Below are 12,896 nucleotides of genomic sequence, written 5' to 3'. Positions count from 1 at the left end.
GCTATATTGTGATTATCATCTCTGTCATAAAGAAATCAGATATTTTGATACATTTTTGATGACAAAACTCAGAATCAAGGTGTATGTTCATGTTATCAGTGCTACGAACGCTGTATAATACCAATAAATTGAACAATATTGTTCCCACATTGTTGTCACCCATGGAAATAAAGTGGGCTCCTCCACCTTTAAAATCCCTGCACATGCCTACCCTGTAGTTGTCATTGCAAGGTACAACACCTGCAGAAAAGTACCTAATGTTTTTCATCACAACATTTCAAAGGTGTGCAGACTGAAGTACAAGGCCTCATTTGCCTGTAACTGAAATAACAGGTACTAGTCTTTCTGTCTTTTTCCAAGTAAAGACCAGGAATTCTGTTGGAATGGTCAGAATGTTGCTGAACAAATCATAAACTATATTGTTAGTAATGATGAATATAACTATGGCTATATCCTTTGCTTTTTCACAGACTACTATGTTTACTTATTTAGCGTCTGCTATCACCAAAATCCTTTTTTCTAATTAAAAAAAAAAGCCAAGTGACATGAAAAGATACAAAATGACTATCATTTAAATCTGAGTGTTCTCTAAGTTTTGACTTAACTGAGTTGTACAATTTTCAGCTTGTAAAAGTTTTAAATCTTCATATCTTACTCAAGAAGTTCTTAGAAAATGTAAGAAGTAGACAAATGCTGAGATATGTGTATTGACAAAATCAGTCTATCTGTATGTCGAGTCACCTCCAATCATTACATGTCTGGGAGATTTGCCCTGTAAGCATAATTGTCTGATCTTTTGTAATATATGCCAGGCAAAACAAAAATACATATTAAATGTGCATGGTTTCGTGCTATAACAATGTGATTAAATTATGCAGCTGATATTGTAATCTTGCTTGGCATACTTCAATGATTTATGAAGATAAGTCATTTATTGCTGCTGCTGACTACTGAAATGATGTACCATTAATTGAACTGGAGAAACTAGCATTGTAATAAGGAATATAATGTGGTGTACATAGGCTTACTTCAGAGGATGTAAACATAGCATTTTCTTCATGCTAATGTCCAGAGGGTTGCTATTAATCTACATAGGTCCACATACAAATACTGCCCTCTCCTGCATAATAAAATGCTAAAATTCCTTCAAGCATGGGGGCTGTGTGCTGGGGTCTTCTACATGAATGCTACATCTTTCTGCATGTTTAATAGGAAAAATGGAAAAAGTCTTGCTATAGAAAACAAAAACGCTCAGTAGTGTTACATTTTAAAACTCAAAATCAGAATTCAAAATGCTGTTCCAAGTGTGGTCAGGTGCATGAACCTCAAGAGATAGATTAGTCATATAAGCCCCTTCATTTCTTTTTGCTCTTTCCATTGGATTTACTGGATTCATTGGTAGTCAATTGGATTCAATTGGTAGGAAAGAGATTCATAATTTACAACTTGCAATTTTCAGCCATAGGTTACATGACACAAGGTTAATTTCAGGTCATATGAATGGACAAATGATACTGAACAAACAAAGAATTAATCATCTTTTGACCAGTAGGCATTTGACTGAGGTGCGTCACACAGCCTTGAATTCCAGGTGAATTGAATGTCTGTATGGTCAATCAATCAAAGCATGCATAGCATTTATTCAGTTGGATCTTCATAAGTTCTTTCTATTGTGTTTTTCCTCTGCATTCCATCATCTTATAGTGATATTTAGTTCAGACATGAACAAATTTAAAGCTAGAACCACAAAACCTGATAAAACCTTCAGCCCACTGCTACTAATTTACTGACAGCTCTCTCATATCAGATCTTCATGTTTTACCATTCTTTATTCTTTCTTTCTCCCACTGACTAATTGGACTGTATTAATTTTCTGTCAGTGGCTGGAGGGGTGAAAGAAAAATTCTATTGGATTCTATCTGATCCTGATTCTTTCTTTCATCTTAAGATACTGACACAGCCCTGATCTATCTGATCCTGCCATTTTTCTTCATTTTTTATTCACCTTCCATCCTCCCATTTGGATGCTCTTCTGATTCCAACCTGGCTTCAGGTTTCCTCTAGAGAGACTACAACATGAAGTATATAATGAGGTCACATGCATTTATAACCATTTGTGTCTCTTCTGCTTGTCTTTTACCTCTCTATCTTGTACAAACTGCAATGCATTTGGCATCATTTTGTCAGTAACAGATAGTAGCCATACTTGTTTTAATGGAGATGGGAACAATGGCTAAACTGTGAAGAGAAAATGAAGTTCTGTTCAAATAATGTATAATGCAAAGTTCTGCATGAATCCTATTAGAGGAAGAGTAGAAATATCTAGATGTGTTAAATATGGTTTGGGTTTGTCAGTCACATGCTTCTGCTGCTTTGGAATGAGTGTGTGGGTTCCCAAACCAATCAGTTTTTAGTGGAAGAAACTGGTGAAATATCTCTGCACTTACCACTGGATAAGTAATGACTGCTGGAACCAACATTAGTTGTCCCCAGGGCTGGAAATAGTCAAGTTTTACTGGGAAAACCCTAGTCCTGTGGGTTATGTTAGCCAAGGTTAGTTAGGTCTTAAATGAAATAAAATGTTAAATAACACCAAGAGGCTATCACTGCAGTAGTTAAATTCCTAAAGATATGACTTCGATTCCTAGCTCAATGCTGGAACCAGAGAAATGGTCAGGTCAACTTAAAATTAACTTACTGCACAGTTTTCTGAGCTAATGCAACTTAGTTTAACTTAGTTCCTAGTATCTTAGTTACGTTAACAATACAGTTTAGGTCAACTCACTCAAACATGAATGTGCTACCTCCTTATAAGCTGAAATTGCTTACATTTTTGTTGAATTTTTACTCACTTTTCTCCTGTCCCCAAAATGATAATCGCTAACTCACACCTACAGGCTAGGATCTCTCTACTGAATGATACTCAAAAGTTGATAAGGTGAGGGCACAGTGCTTCTTCTTCTTCTTCTCAGATTCCTGACAATGGAGGGCTGTGGCATAAATGAGATTCAAACTCACAACTTCCCGTCAACTAAGCAGTTTGACAGCTGCACCACTCTGAAGGCTTTAAAATATTTAAAGTTTTATGTCCAAGAAAAAATGGAAGGGGGGGGGGGGCAGAGTAAATTTGAGTTAGTAAACTCAAATTTAACTGTATTCTTGACTTAACTGAGTGACTGTAGTAAAAATGTGAATTAGGGTTTTTTTGTGCATGATTTAGTGATTGCATAGAGCAGTGTTGTTTTACTTGACATCTTTTGTGTTTAACCCTTCTTATTATTATTATTTATACCTTGTATGTAGAAACATAATTTGCCAGTAGAGCATGATTCTGGAACTCATTACTGAAATAACATGTCCAATTTAGATCAAATGGCAAACTTCTTCAAAACACTGTTTTTGCTACTGACCACTTCAGAACCCATGGTAGTTAACAAAACACACACACACATTAATATTATATTTCAGACCATGTTTCCATTATATACACTCACTTTTTACAAAGTATAATTCATAGAGAACGAGAAGAAAATGAAAGATGGAGGCGAGAGGATGAAGAGAATGAAAGTAATTATAGTTCAGTAAGTATGTTTGATAAGGTGTAGGCAAGTGTAAAAGTTAGATTTAAAAGTGGGGAGCTCTACAACCTCAAACTCCTATATCGTAGACCATGTGTGCGAATAAATTATGGAGTTAGGTCATTTACAGACTGAAATGAACTGATTTGAGCAATGAAGACCCATCACACCTTGGCTATACCACTCTTCAGCTCAGGAAAGGGTTTCGGTCTCTGGATCTCGTGAAAGCGGTTAAGGTAGATCATGCTAATAACACGTGTTCCTCAGCAGAGTTTAGTTCCATCTTGAATCTAACACACCTGTTTCACATAATGAAAAGCCTTCAGGAGCATCTGTATCATAGAGTAAACTTCTAGAAGCAGTGCTAAGCAGGGAGTGTCCTTGTACAATCTCTCGAACGTCTGTATTTCATTAGAATAGCCTACAAGCTGTGTGTCACATTAGAATAGGGGAAATATGAGGTCTGAATAAGCCATCATGCTGTTAGTTGAATGGAAATCGAGAGATTTTTAATTCATGCTAGTGATTAATAAGTAATTGGGTAGTGAGAGTAAAAGAGGGCAATATGGATGTAGGAAAAGAATTATACATCCCTCAGTTATACAGATGACAGCCGTAAAACCAGGGAAGTAAGACACACACACACAGAGAGAGAGAGAGAGAGAGAGAGAGAGAGAGAGAGAGAGAGAGAGAGAATGATCTAGATAATATGAAGGATTCTGAGTGATCCTGCTGTTCTTTCAGCAGCTAGAGGAACCAGCGCCGCCCAGTGGTGGAAGGCTAAACGGAAGAGCGGCTCTGTAGGAGATGATGCTATTTGGTGCTGTGCTGATAACCTCACATCGACGTTTTTGTTTTGCTGCGGTTTTCTCTTCAACTGACTGTGTTTATAAAATACGACAATAAAATAATTGTAAAATAAAATATACCAACAACACACATACGCTTGTATACGCAAATATATAATAACCGTGTTGGTTCAGATATTTAATAAGTGAACTTCCACTGAAATCCACTGAACTGCTGGACGTTTTTAACATTCACTATCATGAACAGCTGCCTTTGAAACGCTTTTCAACTCCCGCTATTACAAACATACACACACACACACACACACACCTCCAGTGGCTTTTGCATGGTTTGTCAGAGCTCCACAGATTCCTCAAAAGTTTTAAAATATCAGAACGTTTTAATGTGCTATTACAGGCCAGTATACATGTATGCTATTTCTATTTTAATCTCGATCGTGTATGTATATTTATTTTAATATAGTGTTTGTGACCGAAGTTGTTCATGTTCTCTCCCCATTGCTCGCTCACTCGTAGCTCGAATCTGCAATCGCGAACACAAACACAGCTTTGCAGGCAGCAATGGGGGACGATTTAGGAGACGAGTGGTGGACTAAAGACGAAAATTCTGAAAATTCAGGTCAGCTGTTTCTTATATATATTCTGAATTTGGCTGGGTAACATATGATCTCATTATACGCAAGTGACACTGCGGGTCACGGCATTTTATTCTAAGCAATTCGAACCGGTGTTCTCTAGATTTAGATTTAGCCTAGGGATTAACGTTACAGGTAAAGTAGCTACTACCAACAAAAGGGAGTTAATGAAGTCTACGCCTTTAAGACCCTCTCGCCAGGTCTTAGATGTAGTTTTTGTTTTATGAATTTGTAGTCCTATACTAATTTACGGAACTCATTATAGCCTCGTTTCAGACTCGCACGCACGTGGTTGGAGATCTCGCACGGCGCTGTTGCGACTGGACTTGGTTTAGTGTAGTCCATAGCTGTACGGCAAAATGAAAGCTTCAGGTCCGTTGCTATTACAGGAGTTCCAACAGTTTTTCAATGACATCTCAAATGTTTAATACCTTTAGAAGCAGCATCACAATAACCTATTACATGAAGTAGTTACAAATACATACACATTTAGTTTATTTTTTTAACAGCTATTCATGGTGGAGTTGTACATGCAGGTCGTTACAAGGCAAATTAATCCCCAAAAGAAAACGTGTTTTTCCAGATTTACACCTACTTTACCAATATCAACATTACATCTAAAAACTGAGAAAACAATTTAGGTTCACTGGCCATTTTGGATAGTAAATAAAATGGCTATATTTGTGTTATAGACATTGCAACTCCTGGTTCCTATTTCTGCCTTTGTAAAACTGAGTTGATGTGATTTATCTACAGTGTACCATTTCATCAAATCACTGAATGACCGTTTGACTTAATTATGCAGACATTTTGAAAAATCTGTTCCTTTTACCTAATAAAGTTTGACTTGTCCCAGTCAGGTGTGTCAGATGTCGAGGGGGACATACAGGACACACAGGCAACAGTAGAGGAGCCCACAGAGCAAAAAGCGAAGAAAAGAAAAATTAAATCACAGAAACCAGACAAAGCAAAGAAAAAAAAGACCATACAGGTAAATATACTCATACTTAGGTTATGTTTCAGTTCACTTAGTTATTGAGACTTTTATATGAGTTGAACTGTATGCTTCTTTTAACATTCTGTCACGTGGTTACTAACATAGCTTCAAAAATGTGGAAACAGCCAGTGTTGTAACACTAGCCTCTAAAGAAAAAGAATTTTCTTACAAACATGTCTTATGTATGTACTTATCTTTGACATTTGGAATAATAAAATGTTATGTGGTAGAAATTACAGTTCTATTGTAATATTGTTTACAGAAAGAATGTTTCATTACTAACGAAGAGACAAAAGGAGAGGAAGAGACAGATGCCAAGAAGCCTAAAAAGAGACGAAAGGTAAAGATCACTGTGTCTCCTTGCGTCTCATTCTCCTTATGGTACTGTTTAGGGATATAGGCCTTTACTTTACTGATATACATAATGAATAGAAAACTTGGATTTTTTTTATGGCTGGATGCTTCAGTTTGTCACTGAAAACTTACGACTGTAGTTATTGGCAATATAAAAGAGACATATGCATTGATTGGTGATTGTTCATATGCGCATACTAAATTATAATAATTTCTCTTTGAAAGTAACTGTTACCTGTAAGGAAAAGCAACGCACCAACAGTTGTATGAAAATAAGCCAAATGCATCCTCATTCAGCCCGTCTGCAGTAGTTGTGCATACTTGTGATTGGTGAAACGTCCCACAGGTGTGAATAAATAGGAGTGCCTGTATTTTACCTACATTTGGTGGTGCTTGGATTATAAATACAACATTGACTTCTGTGGATAGTTTTACAAATTGTTGTCATTCTATACCACTGATGGGTCACTGGGCTGTGATAATGTGAGACAAAGTAACTCTGTCATATCATGCCTTGTAAAAACATTGCATCCATTTCTGTGTTTAGAAGAAGACTATCACAGATGTGTTGTCAAGTTCAGAGCCTGTGGCAGGCTCTCCAGGTGACCTGAGAGGCCTTCTGCAGAAGCATTTTGGTGCAACACGGTCTGTTATTGAACAAGAGGAGCTCAGTCTGCCGGGTCAGTCAGTCACTGTCAACTTTTGAAGTCTAAATACAGCTGCACATTTACTGGCTGCTTTATTAGACATGTCTACCTTGTTGGTGTACAAATAGACACCATAGCTCGTCTTTTTCTAGGACCACTGTTGGCTGGATATTTATTGTTGACTGTTTTAAACCAAGCAGTGACCGTTTGTGTTTCTAGCAGTGCCACTGCACCTGATACATTCATGCCAGCAAAACATACTTTAATGTTCACTGCTATTAAGAGACAGAGCTTTCCCACAAGTCATGGTGCTTTAATCTTCAGCTGTTGTTGGCCACAGCAGTACATAAGAATAGTTTTCTCTACTTTTTCACAGTGGCTTTCAGTTCTCCTCTCACACACATACTAGGCAGTTACTCCCCCTGCCCTTCACAATAACAACATTTCTTTAACACACTACAATACATTAACATGCCACTACTGTGTTGGTCTCACTGCTGTGCTGTAAGAGGTCCACCACTCTGGTCAGCAGTGGTCCTATGGTGGTCCCATTCTATTGACATACAGGGTAGAGAGGGACTGAAACTGTGCAGCAACAAATGAGCCATGGTCAGTAATTGGATACCTACAAGATGCATCTGTGTACTGGATAAAATGGTTAGTGTATGTAGGTACAAGATAGATGACTGTAAGAACTTGCAACTCACCGTCTTTATTTTATAGCTGCAAATAACAATGATTTCCATAATCGATTAATCATGCATTACGGCTTTAATTAATCAGAAAAAGAGAAGGTGTAGCTAGTACTCTTTCAATAACTAAATATTTCTCATCAAACACAATGTTTCTTTTGACAGATTAAAAATACAAGGACCCTACATTCTAAATCATATTTTATCAAGGGCGTGGTTATAGATCTTGTGGATTGCCCTAATTAACACTGTTTTACTCAGTGTGAAAGTAGAAATAATGAAAGAACTATTCATATTCATTCACATTCATAATGAATGTTCACATTGCAGCCCAAACACTATTGTGGAGGTATTTGGATTATAGAAAACCTTTCTGTTGCTGTTCAAATGATTTCTCATTTGTTAATTTGTGTGGTTAGTAACATCATATAATCAAACTTTATATTAGCGAGCACAAAGAAACAGCCTGGCCATCAGCCATGTCAGACTTGGTGTCTGAAAGCATGTTCACCACTTGTCAAACAACAATAACTATGTAAGTGAAAACACATCAAAAGGAGTTTTTAAAATTGACATTCTGGAGAGCATTTTTGACAAACTAAGCATTCAGTTACCCTTAAAATGCTGTGTTTGTGAGCCTGAAAGGCCAAACCATAGAGAAAAAAAATCGGTGTGAATGAGTAGCTTGTGCATTAGGGCACAAACAACATGCTATATTTTAAGTTTTGACAACAATTTCTAGCATACTGAGGTTAAATCATTTTCTGCCGTGAATTTGTTTTCTGTAGTTGCTCGGTCATGACAATGGCACTGACATCAAGCTTGTGCTCGGTTTTACATGTCTTACAGGAAATCGTATTTTCAAATCATTTTAAACTGAAATGTTCCCGTATCTTGCATAACCTTGAACAGTACTCTTTGTCCGTACATGTGAATGAAGCATGCAGTGACATCAAGCCAACTAACCAGTAACATTTTTTATTGTTATTTATAACAGGGATTAGTAGTTGCAGCCCTAAAATATTTTATTAACTGCAAGAGATGATTTTAGCTGTGTAATTTTTCTTTCAGAGTCATGTTTCCTGACGAGTAATGACCTTACACACAGCTTGTCGTCCTACCTCAAAGAAGGTGTGTACAAACACTACACTTGTTTGCAAAAATGTAGTTGTTTGCCATTTCTTAAGGCACAGTGAAGTGCTTTTTGATCTATGTTTTCATGAAAGCTTTTTTTTCCCTTTTCTCTTGTGAAGTTTGTCCTAAGTGGGCTAAAGTACAGAAGCAGCACACGCAGACATGCTCTGTCTTACTGCTCATCATCTGTAGCTCCGCTGTTCGAACTATTGATCTCATCAAGTTAGTGCAAGCTTTTTTCTCTCCCATTTTAAGAGAATCTGTATGTGTTCATGTGTAGCGTTAATGGTTATCTCCATATTGTTTTAAGGCAGCTGACTACATTTAAGGGAGACGCTAAAGTGGTAAAGCTCTTTGCCAAGCACATCAAAATAGAGGATCAGATCAAGCTCCTGAGTAAAGGTGTGGTTCACATCGGCATAGGCACTCCAGGCAGAGTGGCTGCCCTAATAGAGAAAGGTTAGCTTGCCTACATGCTTTGAAAATGTTTTTATAAAACACTTTGAGCTTTTTCATTTGTTAATTACACTAATTTTACCCTGTTTGACCATTTGCCTCTAGAGGGCATAAACCTGCAAGCCCTGCATTGTCTTGTGCTGGACTGGAATTACAGAGACCAGAAACAGAGGAGAATGATTGACATACCAGAGGTAACACTCACTCACTTTGTCACATATTTTATTGTTGAAGTGCATCATGAACCACACTGCAAAAACAATATGATACTGTGATGTACAGTGGTGTTCTGTCATATCTACTGTTGCTTTGTCGGACAAGATACTGGTAAAAAGCCCATTCGATCTAATATGAAATTGTAGCACACAGCTCGGTTTTTGTCAAGACATTTGGAGTGTGTTATTAATTTTAAATTATTTTTTATTTTGTATGTGTATATAGCCAGTCTGTTGGATGAGTGCTGTCAGGGTTTTAGGGATAAACACCTGACTGGTTATATATTTTGAAGTCTCTAGCTATCTAAGCCTCTATTTGTCCCTCTCCATCTCTGTCACAGAGTACTTTGAGAGAACCCACCGAAAATCTAAGAAAAAATTCTGAACTTTATTTAAAATAGATTGAGGCCAAGAAAACAAAACCCTGATCAAAAAATATTTTTAAATGGAACATGTCAGTTATTGGCACCACTGTGTTTATTACTTTGTACAACGTCCCTTTGCTAACAAAACAGCAATGAACCTTCTCCTATACTATAATGCTTGATGAGATGTGTCCATTACGTTATTTTTGTGTGGATTTGGACATATGTTTTGGATAATTGTTGTGTAGGAAGATCCAACAATGGCCTAGTTTTAGGTTTTTGGCAGAGACTGCCAGATTTTTATTTGAAATGTGATTGTGGAGGCGGGGAAGCTGTGGTTTTATTTAGGTTAAGTACAGGCTAGCCAAGAATCGATCTTGCATGTTGGAGCACATCCAGTGAAGAGGAAAAAACATCACCATCTATTGCTGCGCTGGTTAGTTCTAGTGTTAATTCATCCAAACTACCAGTCTCCTTTATTCAAACCATGAAGAAAACATACTGATTTAATCTGCAGTGACCAAAAGTTTTCCTTCTATTGTTTCTTTGAGAAATAAAACATGTTTTCAGATGTATACCTTTGCTTATTTCTAAATTTACTTTGTGTGCTAATTTATGGCCTGCTAAGACTAGTACACCTGTTTTTGTAATATGAGTAAGAGTTGATAGCTGCCGAAGCCCCCCAACCCCACTTCTGTTTATTTGTTTAGCTAAAAATCTGTTCACATAAACTCTTATAGATACTCAAATCTCAAAATTAGTCAGAGTACACTTCCACAATACAAAATACAAATCAATATGCTGTACTTTTGAATAAATTGAACCTAAATGTGCCTGAGTCTAACAGTAGCAGCCATTGTAAACCTTGCAGTATCAACTACTGCATGTAGTGGCTCGTCTCACAAACACTTCTCTCTGCTTTGTGCTGCAGGTGAAGAAGGATTTTCTCAAACTGATGGAGAGTGGAGTCATTAAGAAGTGCCTAGGAGGAGCTGTTAAAATAGGACTGTTCTGAAGGTGCACTGTTATTCCTGTCTGCTTCTCAATACCACCAATACATCTGCGATTTTTTAATTATTATTATTATTTGCTAAAAGCTTTGTTGTGTATTGTTGTATATTTTTAGTTCTGAGCAAAAACCCAGCTGTGTGTGTTCCAAGCAAACACACACTCCACTGTTGTTTGACACCTAAAAATAAACACATGCCATTGGACAAAGAACTTGTCAGTTTGGTTCTCTTGCCTGTAGAGAATCCCTCTCACTGTGATGTGATGAGTTGAAAGTTGTGTGTTTAAATTCACAGCAGGAAACCTTTGTTGTCACAACATCCTTTTACATCCCTGCATACACACACAGCCTAATGAGAAGAGGATAACTCATAATGAGAAAAGGATGTTTGGAGTACAGAGAGGATTTAAGCTTAAGAGGAGGGTGTGTGTGGTTTTGTATGTTTTAAGGATAAAAATGTCATGACTTTGTTGCAAAACCTGATAAAAACAACTTAGTGAGGTCTATTATTAGGTCTCTATTAGGTCACTTACTCTACCAGTTCTACAGATTGGAATCCATTTGTTTCTCTGCATATTTGGTTAGCCCACTTTCACTCTGTTCTGTGACACTCTGGACCACCACAGAGCAGGTGTTATTTTGGTGGGGGTTTTTTTTGTGTGTGTGTGTGTGTGTGTTTTAGATGTTGTTTTTGGTGTTTTGGTCATGTTCAGCACTGCTGTGACACTGATGTCGTGGTGGTATATTTTGTGTGTTGTGCTGGTATGAGTGGATCAGACACAGCAGCGATACTGGAATTTTTAAACAACTCTGTGTCACTGCAAGTCTGAGAATAGTCCACCAACCAAAAAACAAACAGCAAACAACATCATCTGGGAAGTGTCCTGTGACCGCTGATGAAGGACTAGAGGATGACTAACACAAAATGTACAGCAACAAATGAGCTGTCATCTCTGACTTTAGATCTGCAAGGTGGACTGACAAGGTAGGAGTGTCTAATAAAGGAGACAGTGAGTGGACACAGTGTTTAAAAACTCCAGCAGCACTGCTGTGTCTGATCCACTCATACCAACACTAGCATGTCACCATCACATCAGTGTCACTGCAGTGCTAAAGTGACCACCCAAGTAATACCTGCTCTATGGTGGTCCTGTGGGAGTCCTGACAAACAGGGTGAAAGGGGGCTAACAAAGTATGCAGAGAAACAGATGAACAGTCTGTAATTGTAGAACTATAAAGTGGAGCTGATAAAATGGACAATGAGAGTAGATTCAGGACAATGTACTTGTATATCTACACTACTGGTCAAAGGTTTGGAATCAATGGGGCTCATTCACCAACTGTTCTCAAGAAGAAATTTCTTCTTAAAACCCACTTACACTGTTTTCATAACAATTCTGACATTCACCTTCTTTATTGGGATGTGTTCTTAGGTAAGAGCTAAATCTACACACACTTAAGAGTGCAAAAGTGCAAATAATTCTGCAGTTTAAGAACACGTCATGAATCTGACAGTTTTTCTTAGGACCTTTCTCAAGAACAAATTTAAGGAAAAACTTGAAAAGATATTGATGAATAAGCCCAATTGTTTGCAATAATGTAAAATCAGTATGGTACCAGATAAATGGCAAAAATGATTCAGTGCAACTTAACAAGTTTAGATATTTTATACTAATTATTACAAATTATTAATAGGATGCTGATTTAAGAAAAATAAAGAATGAATGCATTTTAGATGTGTCCAGAGTGATGTACAGAGCTGTAGATGATTTTAAATTGGATTTATTTATAATAAATAAATATACATAATCCCTTGTACATCTAAAGTATCAATCAACTTGACAGAAATTTAAAAAAAGTAAATTATTTAATGTCTAGTTTACAGCATTTAAATCTACATTACGTAAGTTGTTATTGTACATAAAATAACAAAATATTAAAATATTAAGTGATTCCAAACTTTTGAATTGTAGTACATTATTTAATATAACAGTACACAAAGGAC

General features: G+C 37.0%; 1 protein-coding gene across 1 annotated transcript; it reads left to right on the top strand.

Annotated features, from left to right (window-relative positions):
• Positions 1 to 4,911: 4,911 nt before the first annotated feature.
• On the top strand, positions 4,912 to 11,103 carry cmss1 (cms1 ribosomal small subunit homolog). Its single transcript, XM_036571302.1, has 9 exons — positions 4,912 to 5,006; positions 5,883 to 6,013; positions 6,282 to 6,359; positions 6,921 to 7,053; positions 8,784 to 8,843; positions 8,966 to 9,068; positions 9,157 to 9,305; positions 9,408 to 9,496; positions 10,814 to 11,103. The coding sequence occupies exons 1-9, from the start codon at positions 4,949 to 4,951 to the stop codon at positions 10,895 to 10,897; spliced, it is 885 nt and encodes a 294-aa protein (XP_036427195.1). The 5' UTR covers positions 4,912 to 4,948; the 3' UTR covers positions 10,898 to 11,103.
• Positions 11,104 to 12,896: the final 1,793 nt, after the last annotated feature.

Source organism: Colossoma macropomum, unplaced genomic scaffold (genome assembly GCF_904425465.1).
Source record: "Colossoma macropomum unplaced genomic scaffold, Colossoma_macropomum, whole genome shotgun sequence".
NCBI lineage: Eukaryota > Metazoa > Chordata > Actinopteri > Characiformes > Serrasalmidae > Colossoma > Colossoma macropomum.
The sequence above is the reverse complement of the archived record's forward strand: the minus strand, read 5'-3'. Positions and strand labels throughout refer to the sequence as shown.